This window comes from Bombus fervidus, chromosome 7 (assembly GCF_041682495.2).
Source record: "Bombus fervidus isolate BK054 chromosome 7, iyBomFerv1, whole genome shotgun sequence".
NCBI classification, from domain to species: Eukaryota; Metazoa; Arthropoda; class Insecta; order Hymenoptera; family Apidae; genus Bombus; species Bombus fervidus.
Window position 1 is genome coordinate 17,640,793 of NC_091523.1, and position 23,215 is coordinate 17,664,007.

The 23,215-nt window shown below is 28.9% G+C and overlaps 3 protein-coding genes across 9 annotated transcripts; all 3 read right to left on the reverse strand.

Moving 5' to 3' along the window:
• Positions 1 to 308: 308 nt before the first annotated feature.
• Aqp (aquaporin) lies at positions 309 to 4,295 on the reverse strand. 3 transcript variants are annotated; one of them, XM_072007106.1, is made up of 5 exons: positions 3,968 to 4,295; positions 2,848 to 3,077; positions 2,283 to 2,557; positions 1,873 to 2,011; positions 309 to 876 (listed from the first exon to the last, which is right to left on the reverse strand). In XM_072007106.1, exons 1-5 carry the CDS (start codon positions 4,009 to 4,011, stop codon positions 680 to 682), a joined length of 885 nt encoding a protein of 294 aa, XP_071863207.1. In that variant the 5' UTR covers positions 4,012 to 4,295; the 3' UTR covers positions 309 to 679. The 3 variants fall into 3 exon arrangements, with proteins under 3 accessions (XP_071863207.1, XP_071863209.1, XP_071863208.1); XM_072007108.1 differs by having other exon boundaries at positions 3,960 to 4,283; XM_072007107.1 differs by lacking the exon at positions 3,968 to 4,295 and adding an exon at positions 3,163 to 3,296.
• A 486-nt stretch (positions 4,296 to 4,781) lies between these two features.
• On the reverse strand, positions 4,782 to 19,299 carry LOC139989116 (uncharacterized). 5 transcript variants are annotated; one of them, XM_072007092.1, is made up of 20 exons: positions 19,108 to 19,299; positions 15,904 to 16,254; positions 14,027 to 14,151; positions 13,725 to 13,891; positions 12,761 to 13,654; positions 12,518 to 12,684; positions 12,405 to 12,444; positions 10,077 to 10,247; positions 9,723 to 9,861; positions 8,483 to 8,686; positions 8,222 to 8,356; positions 7,954 to 8,130; positions 7,315 to 7,466; positions 7,163 to 7,245; positions 6,511 to 6,843; positions 6,138 to 6,405; positions 5,962 to 6,044; positions 5,654 to 5,873; positions 5,132 to 5,565; positions 4,782 to 5,038 (listed from the first exon to the last, which is right to left on the reverse strand). In XM_072007092.1, exons 2-20 carry the CDS (start codon positions 16,143 to 16,145, stop codon positions 4,909 to 4,911), a joined length of 4,164 nt encoding a protein of 1,387 aa, XP_071863193.1. In that variant the 5' UTR covers positions 16,146 to 16,254; positions 19,108 to 19,299; the 3' UTR covers positions 4,782 to 4,908. The 5 variants fall into 5 exon arrangements, with proteins under 5 accessions (XP_071863193.1, XP_071863192.1, XP_071863194.1 ...); XM_072007091.1 differs by having other exon boundaries at positions 15,904 to 16,276; XM_072007093.1 differs by having other exon boundaries at positions 7,163 to 7,242; positions 15,904 to 16,290.
• Positions 19,300 to 19,874: 575 nt separating this feature from the next.
• Tif-ia (RNA polymerase I-specific transcription initiation factor RRN3 homolog Tif-IA) lies at positions 19,875 to 22,763 on the reverse strand. The gene is made up of 8 exons (XM_072006477.1): positions 22,589 to 22,763; positions 22,186 to 22,389; positions 21,867 to 22,086; positions 21,684 to 21,792; positions 21,350 to 21,502; positions 20,783 to 21,268; positions 20,532 to 20,710; positions 19,875 to 20,434 (listed from the first exon to the last, which is right to left on the reverse strand). Exons 2-8 carry the CDS (start codon positions 22,387 to 22,389, stop codon positions 20,085 to 20,087), a joined length of 1,701 nt encoding a protein of 566 aa, XP_071862578.1. The 5' UTR covers positions 22,589 to 22,763; the 3' UTR covers positions 19,875 to 20,084.
• Positions 22,764 to 23,215: the final 452 nt, after the last annotated feature.

Genomic DNA, 23,215 nt, shown 5'->3' on the forward strand with positions numbered 1-23,215 from the left:
AATTATTACGAACTATATATACCTCCAAGTTTCGAAATTATACGATATATATTGCGATATATATTGGTTTACATTAACTTTTAACATTTAATATTCTTTCAGTTGTAAATCAAACAATTTCTTTTCCAATACTATTTTATTGGAAATAGTTTATTGTAATTATGACTAAATTTTGCTTACTACTGTAAGCCTTTGTGAGATTATTTATTGCGTTTCAAGTTTTTTTAAATTCTTTAAAAGTCTAACACATATACCGTCGCTTTGCTAAATATCTCAAAATGTAATATTTCCAATTTATTCGCAAAAACTTTTATTTGTACTTTTATCGTACAGTTATGATACATTATGCTCGCATTATTACACGCATCGCTCGCTATGGATAATTTTACATTAATTTCAACTCAAATCATCGTAACACTATCATCACCCTACAATATCTAAAAATGTTGCTACTTTGTAAACGCGCGAGGAGGGTGGACCGCTTTCGAGAAATTGTTTGTGCGCAAATATTGTAACAATCTGAGAGACTCGATACAAGTATGTATAAACTTAGACGTTACTTCATAGAACGGTAACTCAGACAGAAAACAGGGAATAAGATAAAACAAACAACGGGAAAGTCGGGCAAACAGAAAACCAACAAACTCGTGCAACGACCCGATGTTTCACTATCGGTGACTTAAAGCGCTTTCTCTTTATATTGTTCCACATATCGTTGAACAAACGGTAGCCTATATACTCGTAAAGAGGCGATGGAACCCGCACACGCACCCACCCAATAGACTATCACGTGCTCCATAAAGGAAGTTCCTAAACATCCGTATTTCAAGGAGGTAGCCAGCGCGGGATTGAAGTAGCCGCCGGAATAATCGAAAGCTGAAATCAGCGTGAAAATAAATCGAGTATAAGCGTATCAACACGATCATCAACAAGTGTTCGCATCGAAAACAAGAGTCTAGTCTATGGCCATGATACGATAATACAGAGTATCTAATATTTGCAACGAACGGATTTGATTACTCGCAAATATTTTCAGTTCTTAAATTGCGAAAAGTGTAATACCTTTTCTTTAAGATGCCAGATTTACTAAGGTGAAAGGATCGTAGCGAGGTGAAATCGTAAAGAAATTTTTCTCGAAATAAGAAGGGAAATCAAACGAGAATAACAGAAATATAGGAAAATGTGAAAAAAACTAAACGTTATTCCAAGCAAATTTTTAATCGTTTCTGGGCAAGCAAACAACTTATGAATTTATTTTTCGCATCTGTAAAAATAATAAAAAATGTAATAATTCAAAGGACTTTAAAGTGTTGTTATGTTCGTACTTATTATTGCTCGATAAGAGAAATTTCTTCGAATGATCGAAGCAGACAATTTTCGATGGAAAACTTACATTATTGTATATTTAAACACGAAAAAGATTATATTTACGATCCGAATATATTCGAATAATTCAAATATATCCCTACGCTCGAAAAGTCTATACACAATTTCCACATTTAAAGAAAAGAGTTGAAAGAATTCAAGAGTGAATAAAGAAATATATATTATATAAGGATACACGTGTACAACGTACGTACATGTATTCGAAAAATATGGATCGATTCAGCTGTTACTTCCCATTAGTTTATATTAATTTGTCAAAGGCGATTGCGTTGACCTATTAAAGTCATATCAAACGTCTAAATCTAAATGTTAATAAACCGCGAAAGAATATATGTACAAGAACGAATGAAAGTTCTTATTTTTTTACAGCTTAGATACCCTGTAGTTAGGAAAGTAAAAGGAATATGTAAATAACTAAAGATTAACGTAGGTAAATGAATGAAAAAAATTTGTTACAAAACGAATCGTGATATAAATTAATCAAACCTGCAATAACCAAAGTTGTTCCAACGAAGGAATCAAGAATAACGCTAATCTTCGAATTTATCTCGCTCAAGCCACGCGAGACCACCCTATATATACAAGTTGCCACGCATTCTATAAATGCTCCAAATATTACAGGCACCTTAAAGATAGAAGAGACGCTCGCATAATTTTCGCTAGAATTTATGAAAACTATGATTTTTTAATCTCATATATCCCGATAGGGTACTAACGTTAACGAGGGTATTATAATAGTCTTGTATTATATTGTATCGTATTGTACTGTAATAGTCTTCTTATGTTCTTGCATACGTCACTATCGCGAAAAGACTATTTTCGTTACGTTTTCGAACGAAAGAAGCGAGCCTATTAGAAACAGTTGGGAAAAGTTTGTAATTTATTATCGCACTTACTTGTAGATCGGTAGTACAATCTTCGAACGCTTTGTGTTTGTGCGTCGAAACAATTTCCAGTGCCCAAAGTAATTGCACGTATCTAAAAACGGCAAGACCGCCGACAAGTTCAGCCCATATTAAAAGGAAAGCATCGCGCACTGACTTCGTTCCATTGACAACGTCTTCGATGTGCGTGTAGGGACAAGCGGTGGCCTCTTCCCAATTCATAGACCACCAAATCGTCAGTACGAATAAATATACGCCATACATAGAAACACCCCAGTTATCCGCAACTAAGGTACATTATAATTAAAACAGAGAATATGTACTGAAAAAATTATACCGAAAAAATATAACGTTCTCATAATTTGACGCTAATAGAATTGTAATTGTACATAGTATTCCATTAAAAAATATTAGCTGTTACGGGTACACATAAAAAAAGAAAAAAGAATAAAATTCGATACTTGTATACATATACATAAGTAAAAACATTATTAGCTTAATAAATTTCGTATCGAATTTTGTAAAATTTATAGAGTTACCAATTAGAAATTATTGACGATAAATTCTATAAACTTACTTATTATTAATTCGAAACATGCTCCGCAAAGTTCACCGGTAGCAATACCTTCTAAAAATAGGGACCTTACAAACGGATCCTGTATATAATAGTTGGTATATCTTCTCATCCAGTAAGCTATGAGACTCGTAAATACAATGTACAGTGTAGAAACTGCCAAAGCAATTATCGTTGCAGCCATGATGTTGATCGAATATAGTATGCACAAGCTCGATATCGTAAAACGGAAACTAAAAGAAAAAACAAAATTACAAAATCATGAATAAATGTTTATATATGTCAATGGCTGCTGGTATAATGCACCCCATACATTACCTATACGACCGTAATCGTCGAGCTTAAAACGTGCGCACATATAGTGGGAATTGGGAAAAAGAATAACAAAACACCATATGAAAGTAAAAAAATATCTTAAAGAGGCTCTGCGAGAGCAACGGAGTAAAGTAAATGAATAATATCGGTAAATTTTGTTAAAAACTTAATACGCTTCATGCCAAATAGAATGCAAACGATTATTCGTGGAAAGGGCAATCTTACAAAATATTAATTGTAATATAAATTGATGATCTATCGTAATGTGAATTTTCGATTGTCATAAGTTACAAAGTACCGCAGTTAACTCTTTCATTTTGTTACGTTTATTACTGCTAACATTGTTGTATAACGTACGATCATCCGTATATCAATTTAATTATTAACACAAAGAACACAGTCTTCCCCATTTTCACGTTCATACTATACGAATACTTTTAATCCAGGCTGCCTATATCGTGGCCCAAACTACAAGCATAACAAGAAATCATAATGCAATTATTGTCGATATTTCGTATACTAAAAAAGTTGTTAAAAACAATCTACCACAATAATTTAGTCGTACTATTGCAGTAACAATGCGCGAGTATATTGTTACGTGTATTCTGATTTAGAAAAATAATGTATTTAGCATCAAAATATAGTTAACTTTAAGTTTATAAGTTATTACACATTAACATTATAATAGATGTATGTATATACAAAATATAGGAACATTATGCAACAGCAAAATATTACGCAAAACAGCATTCGACAAACTATGGTTTCAAGTGATTCTAGTGAACGTAATATAAACTTACATATTTACCACCAAATTTCATTCGTTTTTCTCATCTCTTCCCGAGTAAACATTCACACAATGCTTGTAAATCTATTTCTCGATCTCTTCCTTTCTTTCGCGCACAGTAAGATTTTGCTTAGCTGTTATTTAAAACCATCGAGTGTAATTGAATATATTTGTGTGAATATGTCGCGTAGCTTTAAATAGCTGGTCTCCCAAATTACCTGGTTGTACATCCGCATCACGTTAGATATCGAATATGTTTCAAAATAATCTTATGACGAAACTGAACAGTGGGACAATTTTTCGTAAATATGAATAACAATTATACCTGTCACCAAGTATTATTCGATTGTTTTGCAACTAACTAGAAGCATTTCATTCGTTTTATTTATTCAATTTACTTATTCATATCGTTACTTTGATTCGTATTTCAAAAATCGAAAAGCAAATTTATGTACGCGTGTAGAAGAATTACAACCTTTAAAGAATAATTTGATCTGATGGGTTATAAATTTTTAATTTCGTAACATTCGTTTGTTTCCAAACAATTCAGACTACCGAATGCAGTAAATTCTACACCATAACGACATTGATACAGTTAGTTGGCCTGAATTGTAACGAAATGAAATCGGTATGCCCGAATGGAAGTACGAATTTAACGCTCAACCGATCAACTAAATACTTAGTTTTACGTATTTAAATTACTAAATGTTTTGACTACTTGAGATTACAAAAATATCTTTAAAGCGCAAATGATAAATAAATTCTATAATACGATTGTCTATTTCTGATTAACACAAAGATAATCGTTATAAAAGCAAATAAAACTTTCAGTGTATATAGTTATGATTGGATGTTTTTATTCGTTTTATGAAGTATAAACTACATTTATTACATAGGTAAATGATTCCATGTTTATTTATGAGTGTGGACTAACTTTATCATTGTAAAAAAGAAAGTAACATTTATTTACAAGAATCAAATGACTCTCCTTTGTGCTTTTTGGCCACTTGAGAATCATCTTGATTCTCAGTTTTTATCATTAACCTGGAAATCCGTTTTGACTTTAAGTAGGACATTGTTTCGCTTGATGATCTACGATAAAAATTAATTAATCAAAGTTTGTCGGTTTTATCGCAGAATAATATGTATTTAACAATAGTTTAAATTGTAAAATTTTGTATTTACCTTGGATGCGGAGTCTTAGTCTCAGTAAACATTTCTGTTGAATTACTTTCGGATGAATTAGAACTTGTACATGGAGAATACGGAATGATCTGGTATGTAGTTCTACCAACTACCTCAGTAGTTGGTTCTGTATTTTCTGTTTGATTTGGCATATTATTACTAATACGATTTTCCCCATCTAGTATAGGCTTTTTCTTATCTTCGACATCTGTTTTCACAGATTTTATATCGACGTGATTCTCAGCCTTAGTTTTCAGTTTACCATCTTGCGTGGGAAAATTTACAGTTGGTATTGTTATGTTTCTATCTCCTTTTCCTGCGATCATTAAGTTAATCAATAGTTTAGAGAGTTCTTCCCTTTTCCTTGTTACAACTATTTCCTCGAACCAATTTTTCAGTGTCTTTATTGGCAACGTATAATCTTTAATGGGATTCTGGAATAAAAATTTATTATTGTACAATTTGTAATGCTACCTCGTCTACCAATTATACCAATGATATAAGTTAAAAAAATAAACCTACTTTAAAGAAGCTCTCTACATATTGTAATACATATAATCCGCAATCAGTGAAATTTGATTGCTGAGGAACTTTCAACGATGCTCCTTTAATAGTATCTTTCGAAAACACTTTCTCATTTCCCATTTTTGCAACATACTCACAGCTTAAGTAATCCCTTAACGTAGCTACTACGCGTGCTCTACTTGCCCCCGCAAGAGAGTCAAATATTAATATGCAGGGTCTACAAAAAAAATAAAATAAAAATATGAAATAAATATAGTATCCTATTTGAAACTTCACTTGTTTCAAAAGTATATGCAAATACTTACACTTTTATATTCTCTTTCTCCTGTTGTATATTTGGTTCGACATTCGGAGATAAACCTTTATTTTCTGCATTTTCTGATTCATCCTACATTAGAAATTGCCAATAGCATATACTTTGATACATTTATAATTTGTTATAATCTATATTAAAACATAACTTAGTTTGCGGCACACTTACATCATCTTCGCTATCCATCTCCATTTCTTCGTCATCACCTTCAGCTTCGTCTCTTTCTGAACCATCATCACCTTGATCTATAGTCACAGTAGTTGTCACTGGTTTGAGAGTTGTACTTCCAATCGTAACAGCTTGTAGTTTTACTTCCTTTAATGTTTTACTTTTTTGTACAGTCTTGCGAACATCATTTTCGTCGCTTCGTTTTGGCTGTGCAAAAACTTTACCCACTAAACCAGGGAAACAGATAATAGCCAAAAACCAATGGGCACTGTAATATTATTAATGGGCACATCATAAATGTCATTTGGAAATATTTTAGATTAAATAGAGACATAGAAACGGAATTGAGCATTTGAGAAAGATAACTACTTACTGTTCATTTATAGGTATTATAATGAAATCTTTCTCAAATATGTTAACGTTTTTCGTCCACTTTTGTACTCTTGCGTGTCTCTTGGCAGCGGGTGAAAGAGGTACATTACTTTCACCTGCTTGAGCATGTGGACTTGTTAATCGTTTATAAAAATATGAACTGAATACATGAGTTCTATGTTGATCAGATTCTGATAACACCTCCAATGTCAAATATTTTAGATAGAAGTCTATAATTACATCGTTTAAAAACTGATCCTCCCCAAGACATAAATAATCCTCAGTATTAATCGCTATACCGCCTTTTGCAGGTGGTGGAGGATATACAGTTATTCTGTAAATAACAAATCGTACATTATACGAAAAGTGAAAACTGTTAATTGTAAAAAGGAAATGTTTCAAACAAAAGTGGAGAATATTAGGAGGAACAGATTATGTTAACATTTATTTGACCAACTTTGAAGAATATCCCGAGAATGAAGAAGTTTCAATATTAGTTATAGAAACTATAAATATAATAAAAGGTAGAAGTTTCAATTTAAAAAATTAATTGTAACTATCAACTTGTTCCTAAGTAAAATAAAAATAAAGAAAAAAGAAATAGTATAAATATGATTATTTATTCTAATTCTATAATTAAATTTGTTTCTTACGTTTGTATACCACCATTGACATTTGAATTAGTTGTCGTTCCAGTTTGATTTTCCTTTCTAGATGAACTTTGTATTTTTAGCTTCTGAAAGAAAACAAATTATATTTGAGAGATAGTAATTTTACATACTTATCAATAACATATATTACACACATCTTTCGGCGATGCTCGTACAAGAATATCATTTGCCTCCTTTGAGCTTAATTCTTCTAACAAGCGTCTTCGTGAAAACAAAGATTTTAGCACAACTTTCGATTCTTCGGATAATTTCTCTGGTAGCAAAGTTATCCGTTTATGTGTATGGTCTGTAAAAATGTTAACATTCTATTTATAATTAACAATATATTTATAATTATATATATAGTCCAGACTTTTTATTATAGCCGTACTTAAACAATAAAACTGAAAAATAGCTGTTTATGAGTTAAGTCAATTATGATTGTCCGAGATTTATGACAGTGAACTTGGGCTCGAAGTGACATAACGGGTCACTGAACGTAGCCATGATCACGGGAGAGACGTGTATCTAACAGAGGTAAAATAAAGTAATTAAATAACTGCTTAAAAACAAAGATTGACCCGAGGGATACAGAGAGATACGGAGAGGAGTATGCAAGGGCAGTTTCGCTTGGACTCTCAATCCGATAAGTTCGATTAGTCCAGTGAACACGTACGTCGAGTTCAAAATCGCAATCGTCATCCTGTTGACAGCGTATTCGTTATCGAATACACACGCGCGCGCGCGTGTATGTAAAATATATTATAAACTATAATATATTTTAAAGCTGATACCTTTTCCAGCAGGATCATAATATGGCCCTTTTGGATCTTGCATTCCTAATAATTCGCGAATCATAGCTCCAGTATTAGTAGAAGTATAAAAGAAAAGCACTGGCATTGCTTTGCCAAAATGTATTAGCACTTTTACTATATCTTGGATTTTAACTTCTAATGCTACAAAAGTTTTATCTGTAATAAAAATGCGCCAATATTTTTATATGACAAATACCTATCAAAATAACATATAATTATGAACATATAATAATTAGTAAAAGATTACCATCCTCTAATAGGGGTACACCAAATCTTACTCCAGTTTGCGAGATTATGACTCTCTCTCGAGGAACATATTTATAAGATCCTATCCTTACTGTTCGACACAACAAAGAAGTATGTGGAGATTGAAGAGAATTATCTGAAAATATTTATTTTCACATTTTCTCATTTTATATATAATTACATTCAAAATGCAATAAATTGGAATTGTATTAATTGCAATAAATTGTAAAATACGTAAAATATAAAGCATATTGCAAGATACCTTTAATATCTTCACTCTCCATAGCATAATCAGAACTCATGCTGGAAGTAGAATTGTTCGTAATTACTGGTTCCTTCTCAAGAATGGTTTCCATTTCTTCACTAAAACTATTAGTTGCGTCGTTTGAAAATATATTGTTCCTAGAGCCGTCCGATCTTTTAACTTTGCCTTCGTCCTCTTCGTCAGATGATATTGTCAGACACTCTGTATAAGAAATATCATGTCTGAGCTGTCTGTATGTCATAAGATATTTAAAAGAATTCACTTCGAAATTTTTGTTACATATAAACATAATTATAGCAATAAAGATTATTCGATTTAATTGTAAGACATAAAAATACAATAATAGAAACAGTATTTTTCCCAAGGTCATTCGTTCCATGTTTTTCTAAATTATTAATGCCTTTATTCAAACCTCTAGCATTACAATAAAAAAGAAAAAGAAAGTGTTAACTTATTTATATATTTAGACACATCGCGAAATAATATATGAGACGAGACCTACAACACATTTATAGTTCCGAAAAATTCGAAAAAAAAAAAGAAGAAAATATAAAGTTTAAAAAAATTTACAAATTTAAAGAAACATAAACTTCTTAATATTTTAGACGTTTAGCATGTTTAGACGTATAACAATAATAATAATGAAAATTAATACATATGTATATGTAGTAGTGTTTACTATATAAATTATGTCATTATTAACATGAGTGTTATCGTCATGGATCATTTAACAAGTAATCAAAAGAAGTTAAATATGTTACTTCACATTATTATGATTTTAAACAATAAATCACTTTTAATCATGAATATAATCTCTTGTGTAGACATGATTGTATTGTAGATATTACTTGAATAATGTGTCAAATATACAAAGTAGTAAAGTTAGGATGTACATTCAAATAAGTATTTCTTAAGCATTTATTTCTATATATCTTTCACATCAAATATCTCGCAATGTGTTAGGCATACAATGTAAATACATACCATTGATTTTTGTTTTTAATTTCTCTTTAGTTCAAGCACTAAACAAAACATATGGTTCCATTTAAAAAAATATTGATGACCTTGAGAAAAATATTCCTTCCACTATCATATTTCCTTTTGGAAAATTGTGTTATTTTGCTCATTTTTCTTTCTGCTATATTCAGATGCAACAGAGATGTTCAGCCATACTGTTTAAACTTACACAAGATAATATTGTATCGTTGAATAAAATCATATAAATTATTTTTTCTACCTGGCTCTTTATGAATAGGCCTTGGTCTTGAAACGCCGCCTCTTCCTCTTCCCCTTCCACGTTTATACACAGACCCATCTCGCTCCAATTTCTCTAATTTTGCCGATGAATTTCGTTCGTTATTTTTCTTGTAAAAAGTCTATAAAAAATTATAAAATAAAACATAATAATATAAACCTAAAAATTTATATTATAAATTATATTTGTATCATAAAGTATTTATATTACATTTCGTACAATAGATATTACAATGGACTTTAAATTAAATTTACACAAAGGTGACAAGTTAATATCACAAATTTTAATCTTAGATAGATCTAGAATATTGATTTCTTAGAGCCTTATAATCCTTACGTCAATAGTTAGCATAGTTTCTCTCTTTTCTTGCATACCCATTGTTGTCATTGATATAGATTTCACATCTTTGGGCAATTTTCTTTTACATCTTAGACATCGATTAAAGTCAATAGAACTGATACCACAATGAGAACAGACAGCCAACATTCCATCAATGTATATAGGTTCCTGCAATACATATCGAAAATAATAAATAAAAGATATGAAAAATACATTCATATTAAAAATATATCTTTATTAAATATAAAAAAAAATAAAATTCATTGTTATATAATATGTTACCGTATTATAAATAAATATAATTGTACTATGATAACAGAATGATTAAAATTTACGAAAAACGTGGATTATTCAATGTGTGCACTGTAGTCATAATTTTAATATTCTACATTCTACATTTTCGTTCATTTAATCGTTTCAATAATAGTATTTGTCTGTATGACAAATAATGTATGTAAATGATGATTTATATGATGTTTCTAATTAATATTATAATTTTTGTCAGTAATTCCGTTAAAATTTTTAGAAATGCTATGTATATGCCTTTAATGAAATAAAAATTTAAATTTCATGCAAAAAACATTCTCAGCCAAAATATAAAAATTAAATATCTAATTTACACTTATACTTAACAATATAACTATATCATTTAATATATAGATTTAACAATACATGATAGATGTTACACTTATATTGTTATACGTAGATTTGAAATTAAGATAATAAATTTAGAATTTATTATTTAGATTTAGAAAGAGAAATTTGATATGTAATTACTCCCTAAAATTAATCTCTATGTGTAGCTTTTCAATGTTTAAATATATAAGCAATTTAAAAAGATGCTTCATGCATTTTACACACTGTTTCGTCAATATTAAATAATTTGTTACTTGCATGCAATATCAATCATTACAAATACGAAGAGGTGTGTTATATAAACATTTCCATGAAAAAATGGTTCAATCAATTCACGTATTAATTGCATTAAAAATTCATGTATCAACCAAAATTTATATATTACTTATTTATGACATTTATTTTTCATATAATTCTTATGATAATTTGATTTGTTATTGTTTCTATAACTAAGTTATATAACTTAGTTATGACGTTAACATTCATAGAAATTTTGTATTTTCGTCCAGTCGCGGGGAGACGGTCGCGTTATAGCGCGTCAACGGGAGTCGTAAATTCCCGCTACGATTGCACGAATCAACACCACGAATTAGACGATCCCCTTATTTCTTGTGGGAGAATAAGGGGTGATTGGATTGGAATATAACTGGACTTCACAGTTATATTATATATATATTTATTTATACTGGATTACACTACTTGATGTGAACAGACCGTGTTTGGAAAGCGTGTTGATGAACCCGAAGGTTGCTAGACGTGGTAGTTATAGAGGCGAGAACTTGACTGACATGTTAGAACTTGAAGTTGACTGTCCGAGGACTAGTGGAACGGTGGACTTGACTGTCCAAGGGATCTTAGAGCAGTGCTTGACTGTCTGAGGGTTAGTAGAACAGTGATTGACCCGTCTCGTACTATTTAGGAAGAAAGCTCGTCGTGGGTGTATCCTTGATGAACTAAGAACGCGGATTCGTAGTTCACACTTTTCGATAGAAAAGTGAGGGTAACGATCCGCGATGCCCATTGGGTATTCCCAATGTTAATGAATTAAATACGAGGGGACAGTCCTCGGCAAATATGAATCACGTTTGTTTCTGTCCTTGGGAAAAACCCACTACCTCGCTGGGCAAACCTTCGCTTTCTCCGTAATGAGTACGAGCGTGCAATAAACCTAAGGACCCATTTAAGGGACCACTCATAGACCGAATGTGTGCAAAGAATATAACTTTATTGTTAACAGATGTGGGCTATGGTGATTCCTTGGGTTTATTGCGGGTCAGTGTGACGATGTGCAGGCCTCGGCGGCCTGACCATGAGGGACGTCGCAGGTACCGACTCACGCGACGTAACAAATTTTATAGATTTTTAGTGCAGTTACAAACTAGCTTACAAGCTAGGCTTAAAAAATATATACATCTATGTAATATATTTTATTTCATAGATCAAAATTAAAATAATTTTTAGTTTATTATTCCTTCAAAAAGACATTGGATACTTCTCTAGCATGATTTCATTTTAGTTAAGCAAAACATGCTTACTGTGTTACTGCTTTTTATGCATAAATATAAAATACATAATTATAAAAATGTTTATATAAACTCTATTACTACAAACCAAGAATTAAATAAATTTTTTATATATTATGAGAAGTTGTTACATAAACCAGTATAAAACTAAAAAATTACAACTTACCTCATTTTGTTGTACAGGATTACTATTCTCATCTGGCAAACTGAAATGTTCAATATAATATATAAAAATATTTTATGTGTTAACTTCAATCAGTGATATATTTAAAAGCTTACCTATGAGAATTGTCTAAATTAGTATTTGCACTATCTTGAGAACTATCATTTTCACCCGTATCATACGAAGCAACTGCACCAGGCCCAGCTTCTACAATGTAATTGATACCCAACATAGGATCGGAAACTAAAGAGACACTTGTTTTTCCACAAAATACAATATTTGCCTACAAATACAAATGATTTTTAATTAATTCAATTAATAATTTTTGTAAAATTTCTTTTGGTAACTATTAAACATACCTGTTCCAGTAAATCTTGAACTGTACAATCTTCATTAGGTATGTCAAATGTAATTAATCTCTGTTCACCATTCGAAAGCATAACTAACATTTTTGCAGTATTTCCCTGTATTTGAGGTTGAACTTTAGTATTTGTTGGATTATGAATAACTTTCTCAAGATAAGCTATACTTTCAGTAGAACCATTTTCTGAATCAGTTTGCGAAGAAAAACTTTGTTGATTTATTGGGTCTTTTTCATTGAGTGATGAAGATTCCAGAGATTCAACATCCATAGTATTAAGCACATTTTGAGATGGAGGTGAACGTGGTGATGGTTCGTACTGAGATTTTTGCGGTGTGGTTTGTTTTTGAAATTGTAATTGTGATAACGATGACATTTGTTTTTGGTGTACTGAATTTGTAGTTGTTTGTTGCCGTGGATTATTTAATGAACTTTGCACTGATTGTGAAGCAATATTTGATAATCTCTGCATATTATTTCCTTGTAATCTTTGATCATTTTGCACTTGTCTTTGATTTTGCAATTGTTTTAATCTTGTTTGTTCCATTTTAGGCTGTTGCACTTTTGAGGAACTTTTTGGCAAGGTAGGTGCTGGAGGTCTACTATGAACTGTACTCAAAGGAGAATGTACTTGTGTAGAAATTTGTGTCACATTCTGTCCAATGGGACTAATTGTTTTATTACAAAGTGGTGTAGATGCTCTGATAGACGCATTAGCGTTTGGTATTTGAGTTCCAATGTTATTTGTTACATTCACCTTGTCAATGGATGATGTTCCTATTTGTACACTATTTGTTGATAATCGATTTCTGTTTTGGTATGATTTAAGTGGTTTTCTTTTTACAGTTTCAGTATTCGATGAAGATAATTCACAAAGTCCATGTAGAAAATTCTAAAAATATATAACTGTTATTGCACTTAATAATTTGCAAAATAAAACTATTATGATTCTCTACACTTACTTGTGAAGAAGTATTATTTTGATTTTCATTTAAATTGCCAGTTTGAATTTTTTCTGATATCAATGCATTCTGTTTTGAAACTGCATTTACATTAATACTATTTTCTTGCATTTTTATCCATTGTATTTGTTGTCCATCATTATTACAACCTATAAATGTTTTAGAACCTAAATAAGAATACAATGTTCTTATAAGTTGCTTTACTCTTTCATTGTAACCATAAAACACTTCCTTTTACATATTACTGTAAATTCTTGGATTTAATATACTATTAAGATACTATACAAATTCATTAAATTTACCTTTATTGTCCACAATGTTTACAATATTCCCTCCTACAGTATTATCATTTACTGCTGTAGCCTTTAATATACCTTGGGGTGAAGTTAATTCATTTGTATTTGTTTTGATTATAAAAACGTTTTGTCTGAAAGTAAAAATGCATCATTCCAATAAGTTGAAATATGAGAAAACTCAAAATAGCAAATATTTTAACAAAATAGTGCAAACTACTTGTCTGAGTCATTAGAATACATTTATAAATCAACTAAATATATTTCTAATGAATGGTTCTGATAACACATAAATAAATTGCGATTAAAGATACGTTTTATGGTCCCTACATGTCAATTATATGTATAATGTTTATAAGTGAGAAGCACGAGGAAAAAGGGGTGCATTGCTATATTTTTAATTGCATTCTATAAAATATAATTAATTCTTCCATTTCATATATATTCTGATACAAATACTATATTACCAAATACGAAATTCTTAATTTTATAAGGTCAGTACCATGATACTTTAACGCAAATACTATTAAATGGATTATATTAATAGAAAGTACATTTTAGTGTACTTGTATTAAAGCTTATTGCATACGAACTTTTAAAGATGAGTTTGGTAATATTATTGTTATGTGAACAATTAATTATAGAACCCATAGAGCTAACAGATGCATATAAATCATTAAAAAAAAATTTAAGGAAAACAAATTTCAAAACAAATGGCAAATATATGTTAATATTTAGTAAAATAAAGAAGTTCAGAAACATATATTTCATCATCATATTATTATTTAAAAATATTTGGTTTATTAGTGTATATTATACTTTATATTTGAAATTGGTTTATTCTTTCATAGTTATGTGTTCCTATCATGTTATATGATTATAAATATATGATATTTTATAATTTTAGCAAATTATTAATACATTCGATATTCAGTGAATGAATGATATAATTACAATTACTTGTTGTGTTACATTTCTATACTTGTTTGTTGTTACTCATTTCCTGAAGTGATACAAAGTGAATAATGGAATTGATATGATATGCCCAGATTTCACATGCTTATATAAATTTACTATGATTTAGATCACCTAAATACAATATTTCATTATTAAATCAGCTAGAAAACCTACTGTATAATTACAAAAGATTTCTTTGAGGCACACATGTACAATACATAACATACACATATACATATACATATACACATATATGTGTGTATATATATATACTAGTGTAATATATTTTAAATTTACATTTCAGTGTTACAAATAAACAATGCACTATTATTCTTAATAATTTTATTAACAGAAGCAAATTCATAATTTTTTTAATACATCATGTTTCTACATATATAACTAGAAGACAACCTTAAGAAGTTTTTATTAATATGCTATATTTCTATAAAACATATCAAAACAGACATAATTGTCTGTTAGAATTACAAATTTAAATGCTGACAGAATATAATTTTATTCTAAACACATTATACATATACATGAAATTATATAGATCTATTTACAAAATTGTGTGTAATTAAAATAATTTATTTAAATTATTATATAATTGCAATCATATTACATACTATAAAATATATTTTCACAATGCAACATGAATAAAAATATTTGTTATATTCTAATAACATGCTGAATAATTGATATTTAATTTTCATAATAAGCACCACATACCAATACCCCCTTTGTTTTCCTCGAGTATCTAATAGTTTTTATATTGCAATATGTATATTAATGTGTGTGATGTGTGTGTGTGTATATATATATATATACACACACACACACACAGACACACACAAAAAAGACTAAAAGCACGAAGATACTACACTGCTACTTCAATATTTGGATAATTAAAATGCATGCGCACAAATTACCCTTGATCCAATTGTGTTGCAGAAATTTGACTCCCTAAATTAATTTGCTGTGAAAATATCGCTTGCCCGCTGTTTTGTGGTGCAGTGGTATAAGCCAAAAATTGTTGAGAACCATTACCACCATTATTTATGTCTTCAACAACTAATTGTACACTTTGTCCCTCAACAGAGCAAATTCTCTGCACTTCTTCAAGTGTTAATGTACCACTGGCATTGGTCACGAAATTATAATATTGTGCCATAGTATTTAAGACTTAAATGCTTGCAAATATGATTTTTTGTCAATCAATGTAGATCAAATGAATCAATGTCACTACTATGCCAAATTACACCAGTCCATCAGTATCATATCTGTAGAACGATGAATTAGTATCTGCACAATAAAACCTATTAAAAGTAATTTAAGATTACTTGTGTTTCTCTATGATATATGTTTACATAAGTTAAGCTTTATTACTTCATAGAAAATGTGAAGATAAAAATACATAAACAAACATTAAAAATAAAAATGTATTGTAATATTAGATCAGGTTAAATTAACCTTGGTTAATGATAATATATGTTTGTATCTCTGCTTTTTGGAATGCATGTCATATTAAATTTTTGTTCACATTTGTAAAACCAAAGAATAATAACATTACTGATGATAAAACTGTTTACCTATATCAAAAGAATTACATATACCAATTAGAGATAAAAAATCACATATTTGCAAAAAGTAATTTATTCCCAAACTTAATGGCAATTATACTTTTTCTTAAATTAATACTTTACTATTCACTTTATAAAATCTTTTTTTTAATTACATTTCATGTATTATGATAGATGTTTAAAATAGGTGTATATTATATATGTATATAGAAACTAGAACAAGATCTTATTGAACTACAAAACATAACATTAAGAAATATAAAAACCATACCAAAAATATTTTATTTTATTTATAAATAGACATAAAGTGAAACGTTAAACTTCTTAAGTAGTCTCCTACACGCAGCTTTTTAAATATTGCGTAAAACTACCTTAAATCACATCGCAATTATCACAAAAATTAAATCTAAACATAAATTTCTGTTGCATAATCAAACTATATAAAAATTGTTGTACAACATGTGCTTCAAAGATTTTCAATTTTAACAATAAAAAGCTATTATTTTCTTTGTGTAAAGAAAATATTCTAATAAACCTTATAGACAAAAATATCTTTCTAATTTATAGTAGCATGCAAAATTTTAAGAAAGAGAATTTGTATGATCCTGAAATTATTTAAGTAGCATACGAACAAATTTATGTGAATAATAGATTACACAATTTTCTGTACTATACAATGTTTAAGAAGTTTTATAATATATTTAGGTTTATTTTACTTCACATTGTGAGATACGTCCTATTATCAGATATATAATACGTATTCTCATATAAATAGCAATAGCTTAATAAAAATGTAAATAATATATTATTGAGAATATGATGTTTAATGTCCTCTATAAATACTTCATTAACAAAGAAAAGGTTTACTACAAAACCCCTATATTATTAAAAAGTAATGATTTCACTATTTTCTAATAACATTAAGTAACTAATAGAATTTACATAATAGTTTGATTTATATATAATTAAAACTTTTATGATTGTCTAAATATTTTCCAAAATTTTGTGCATTTTCGCTAATATAAAATATTTATATATATCTTCTGTTTACAAAAATGTAACACATATACATACAGTATATCTTGTTTATTTGTACATACGCTACATTTCCTTAATCATTGAAAATACTAAAAAATATTTCATATGAAAGTTGTTTGACTTCTTTGTCTTCCAAACAATAAGTTTTACAAAATTAAGATTAAAATATCTTTTAAACTAATCATTTTTCAACCCAAGTACTTTAATATGTACTTTTGTTCTTATAGAGAGTTAAAGAATGCATCAGGTGATATATAAAAAAATGCATAGTTCAATTTAAAAAACATTATATTGGCATTGAAAATCCCTTTAAATAAAAAACTAAAAAAATCTTGTTCTCTCCCAAAATCAAATTCATATGAAACATTTTCTAGTTAAGTTAAGGAAATAGCTTGTCTAGTATATATATATTAATAATAATAATAATAATAATAATAATAATTTAATTAATATACTCAAATACTTCATAGAGTATCTCATAGAGTACTTCTGAATAAATGTAATATAGTTTACAACATACATGTATAATACCATATAAATCTAATCAAGTATAAAAAATCATCGAAAATGTAGAACACAGAGAAGAAATTTGTTAATAAAATATATTTAATAAAATATAAAGTATTGTTAATAAAATAAACATTGTAGTAAAAATGTGTTTCTAAGATATTTTGTTTGAAAATTTGTATATTTTTATTATCACTTTGTAAATAGTCAATAACTATAATAATTATTATTCAATGCAATAAAAATACATGATTTGAATATATATTTTACAGTTACAATAAATTTTCAATAGATTTAAATGCAAGAGATAAATTGAAATTCAGATGAGGAAATCTCTAACGAATTATTGGAGTTTTTATAACACATGTGATATAAGTTAATAATTAATATGAAATATTGAATTATAACATGTAAGTATGTAAATACAGAATAAAATTGAATGTAAAAATTATCTCTACTATGTGTGTGTAGGTGAGTGCGTACGTGCGTGCATGCGTGCGTGAGCGTGTGTGTTGTGTGTGATTTCTAACATTATTATTGTTTTTACACTTGTAAATACAAAATGAGAATTTGAAATAATATCTCAATTATGAGAAATAGTTAAATTTCACAGAATCATAACCTAGAAAACAAAGAAACAAATCGACCTGGCTTCCATATATCCGTTAAGAAATTAAAATGATAAATTAAAAGTAAACACGTGCACTAGAAATACACATATTACTATGTATAATAAAATATATTTACAATTCAACATCGAAACGTGCGAAGTGAATGACGGTAGAACTGTTTGAGCATTTTACCATAACCTTATTTCAAAATTTCAATTATCTTAAGCAAAAATTATAATGAAATAGCACCAAGAACATTTACATTTTGCTATGGTATAAAGCTATTTTATTGTCAATTTCATATAAAAAAACATGCGGAATTACCGACTTGAATATGAACCGACGTCTAGTGCACACGTTATAAATTTTTTATTAAATTGACAACCGTGATACTTACAGTTGTTTGTGGAGGAAGAAATAAATACACAATTCCGAGTTCAGCAGTAGTAAATATTCCTTAGATTGTATTCTAGTTATTTCGTTATAGTTCGCGCAAGTAAATAACAATTCCAATTCGCCATTTTACGTTGCCGTTTACGTGAAAGAATCGCAAAGCAACCGATAGACCGCAAAAGATTACGCCACTGCGTCACTGAAGTAGAATTTCCGGGTCCGGTTTTCTAAAACATTAACGGCGCGAAATTTGGTATGTTATGCCAACTACAGTTTCTGTGAGACGCCAATACAACGTATACTTAATTCGTGTTCATTATTTAGTGATACAGTCGTTATATTGTTAAAATCTTACTTCACTCACGCATGTGAATAGAGTTAGTAATGAATATAGGTAATAATTGTCAAACCTTTCTAACGGAAATTTCTCAAAAGTTTATAATAAATTCCACGTTATAATACTACAATTTATTACAAACGATTTATTTTCTATATTTTAATATCTTTAGAGAAAATGAATTGTAAGATAAATATATTGTTGATGTTTTTAAATTTACAAGGAACTAGGAAGTAAAATTCACAGATGCGTTTATATTATTATGTATTTTATTTTATGCGTTTATATTATATTTCTATATACCTAAAATGTACTTAAATGTAATTAGAAATTTAATACAAATTATAGATTATATTTTTTCTACTTCTATAATTGTGAAATTTTGCATATTAATATTTATTTTACATATTAGAATTTATAAGTGTAACAACAAATTTGCGTAAATCTCATATACTTATTTATTAAATTAAAATTTTACATTTTATACAAGTTTCGAGATTTATTTTAGAAATATTATATTTGTCTGATCTAAAACAGTATAATATTGTTTTTATAAATATTCAATTTATTTAAAATGATGATTACACAGAAATGAATTCAGAGTATATTAAAATACACTCTGTATTAAATTTTAAGAACTAAATCTAATATTCAGTCATGTATTCAATATCTTCTCTATATTTCATACTTGTTCTATGTTGCCTGCTATTAATGTTATCACGCAATACAGGAATTATCCTCCGTCCACTTCGTTGTAACGTATAAGAACTAAATGGGGAAAAGATTTCAACTGTAGGTGTTGTCCCCTTTTTACTATCGAAAAGAGGAAGTTGATTCCGTGTATTATTTTCAATTACGGTATAACAATATGCCAATTGATATATTCGGGTAATTTCTGCAAAACTATGCGCAATTTCAGGATGGCAAGCTTTCAATGGATTCAGTTTACAAGTTACAATTTTCGCTAGATCCAACTCTTGTAAATATAACATGTCTGAAAGTAAATAAACAAATAATATCGAACGTTAGTAGAATTAAAAAAAAGATGTATATTAATTAAATGATAATATTAATTAAAATGATGTATTTACATTTTTTCGAATCAGGATAATCATTATGCCTTTTAGTAATTATAAGAAACAGTGCTTCACAAACAGAATAAAATACACCGTGTTCTTTATTTTCATCCTCTATATAGTTTGAATGATCCTGCATGTTGATATAATCATGTATCCATTTGGATATTCTAAATTGGACTGCTTTTACTAACCTAATAAAAATAAAATATATAAAATCTATATGTATACCTTTTGTATTATGCGTTATATTATTAAAAACATACCCAGTTGTAACGAATGTTGCTGTAACAAGTAAACTAGCGATATATACTACAGATGATTGTCGTATAATAGAAGGTACATTAGGATTGGATGCTTTCCGCCATAACCAATCTACAAAAGCCTCCGCAACAGCTGTTTTAAAACTACAAATATAGAACATAATATATTGCACGTATTGACTCGCATGCGTGGGTAATATTACTGTTTCAAATATTTGCAATATATCAAAATAGAGACTTCTTAAACATTCCACTTGTAAAACTCCGTTAATAAAACAACAGTTGTACATGTATTTTAGGATCAGTTCCATACACATGTCCAATTTATGAGCTATTGGATGTACTTTATCTGTTTCTGTTATATTATTTTCTTCAACAACATTATTCACATTACCAAGTATACTGTCACATTCACTATCATCCATTAAGTCTTCATCTTCTTCATTTTCTATCTCTAAACGTGGTATATTTACATCTAATACCATTAACCTATTATGAAACAGAAATCATTTACAATAAAGAACTTGCTTTTTATCCTAAAACGATAAAATTAGATTACAGCGATATTACCTGTTAATAATTAGAGATAGAATATCAGATCGTAACTGTGGCGCGTAACTTATTATTTGAATCAATGCATAAACATAAACTTGATGCGTACGAGTTCCATGAACAATATATGGGAACCTTGCTCTAAGAGATTGCAATAGAAGTTTGCTCGACCTTAAACAGATTTTTATAGAAATTATTATATTTTTAAATTTTACTTATGAATTATGTACATACATTATTTATGAGAGAGAGAGAAAGAGAGAGAGGGAGAGAGAGAGAGAGAGAGAGAGAGAGAGAGAAGGGTGGAGAGCATATTTTATAAAGTACTAAAAACAAGATAGTAAATTCTTACATTGGTACAACTTTTAAAATTTTTTGTAGGACATTATGTATATGATTTAATCTTTGAATATCTTCTTCTTTGCATTCTTCACTTTTCCATTCAGCATCGTTATCTTCATCTACTCGAAATAAAAATTTTAGTTACAATCCATCGTTAGAGCCACTTATATAGCAATAATTTCTTAAAATATACCTGGTTTAAATTGTTCAACTAAATTGTCTATTGTATTTTTAGCATAATGAATTTGCATACAAATTAAATCTTCGATAAATGCTTTGTAAGCAGATGTGACATCTATAGAACGGTCTGTCCATTTTATTTGTAGAAGCGTTTCTACAAATACTTTGTGGATAGGACCAAGTAACGATATACATTGTCTTACATTCGATAAAAATCCTATTAAATCTCTGTCCTAAATTGAAAAGTAATAAATTCAAATTAGAAATATCGAATAATCTTCGATCGAATAAAACTAGGATAATATAAACTATTTCAATAATTACTTAAATACCTTTATATTTGAATCTCGTAGAATACATATTAAATCTTCATAATCTTTTGTCCCATTACCAGCTTCAAAATTATAGATAATACTTTTGAGATTTTTTGGAAGTTTGAAATGTACTCTATTAGATTGTCTAATAAGTTGTGATCTAACTCCAGGAGTTTTTAGAATCGACGAGACACTGCTAACTCTTGAAGATACAACTGACATCTGTTGAAAAATAATATATCTATCGTTTAAGGTAATTTATCTAAAGCATCATTCTAATATCACAAAATGTACTAATATTAAAATTGTTTAAAAAACACTACGTAATGCTTATAATATTTATTAAAACTACCAAGCACACATATGCTGAAAAGTAAGGAGGTTATGATATATGGTACGAGAAAATTTGAACGATACTTACTTTTACAATTATAGTTATAACTTTCTAACGTGATAATACTTTTAATAATTTTAAATCATACATCTGTTTACATTTCGAACTCGTATTACTGTATAAATATGACTAAGTATTCTCACTCGCCTTTCCTTCCTACATGTGACTGGACAACCGCTTCCACCGAATACGTACCATTGACTAAGTACAAGATAGACCTGATACTCAATACGTTTTCACCGTTTTCACGTTTTTGGAGCCACTTGACCATCTTATAATTTTCGTATTGCATGCGATATTATCGATTAGGTATAGTAGTGGAATGTAAATGATAATTCACCGTAACAAATCACAGAGGGCATAAGAAACACTCTGATTGTTTGAAGTCGGTATTTCAGACACCGTCTTTTAAAACATGAGACAGGAAGTCCGATATTCTGTACCTGCCTATGCGTATATACATATGCGTATGCTTATGTGAAATGTACATATGTATTTACTTTGTCGTGTATTATTTAGTCGTGCGTACCTTATCCTTAGTCGTAATTATTAATGTTATGTAAGTAGTAACTACATGACCGTGATATATACATATCTACGTCGTTCTTTTTTATCTACGTTAACTTGATTTTAAAAAAGATTATTTTAACTAGG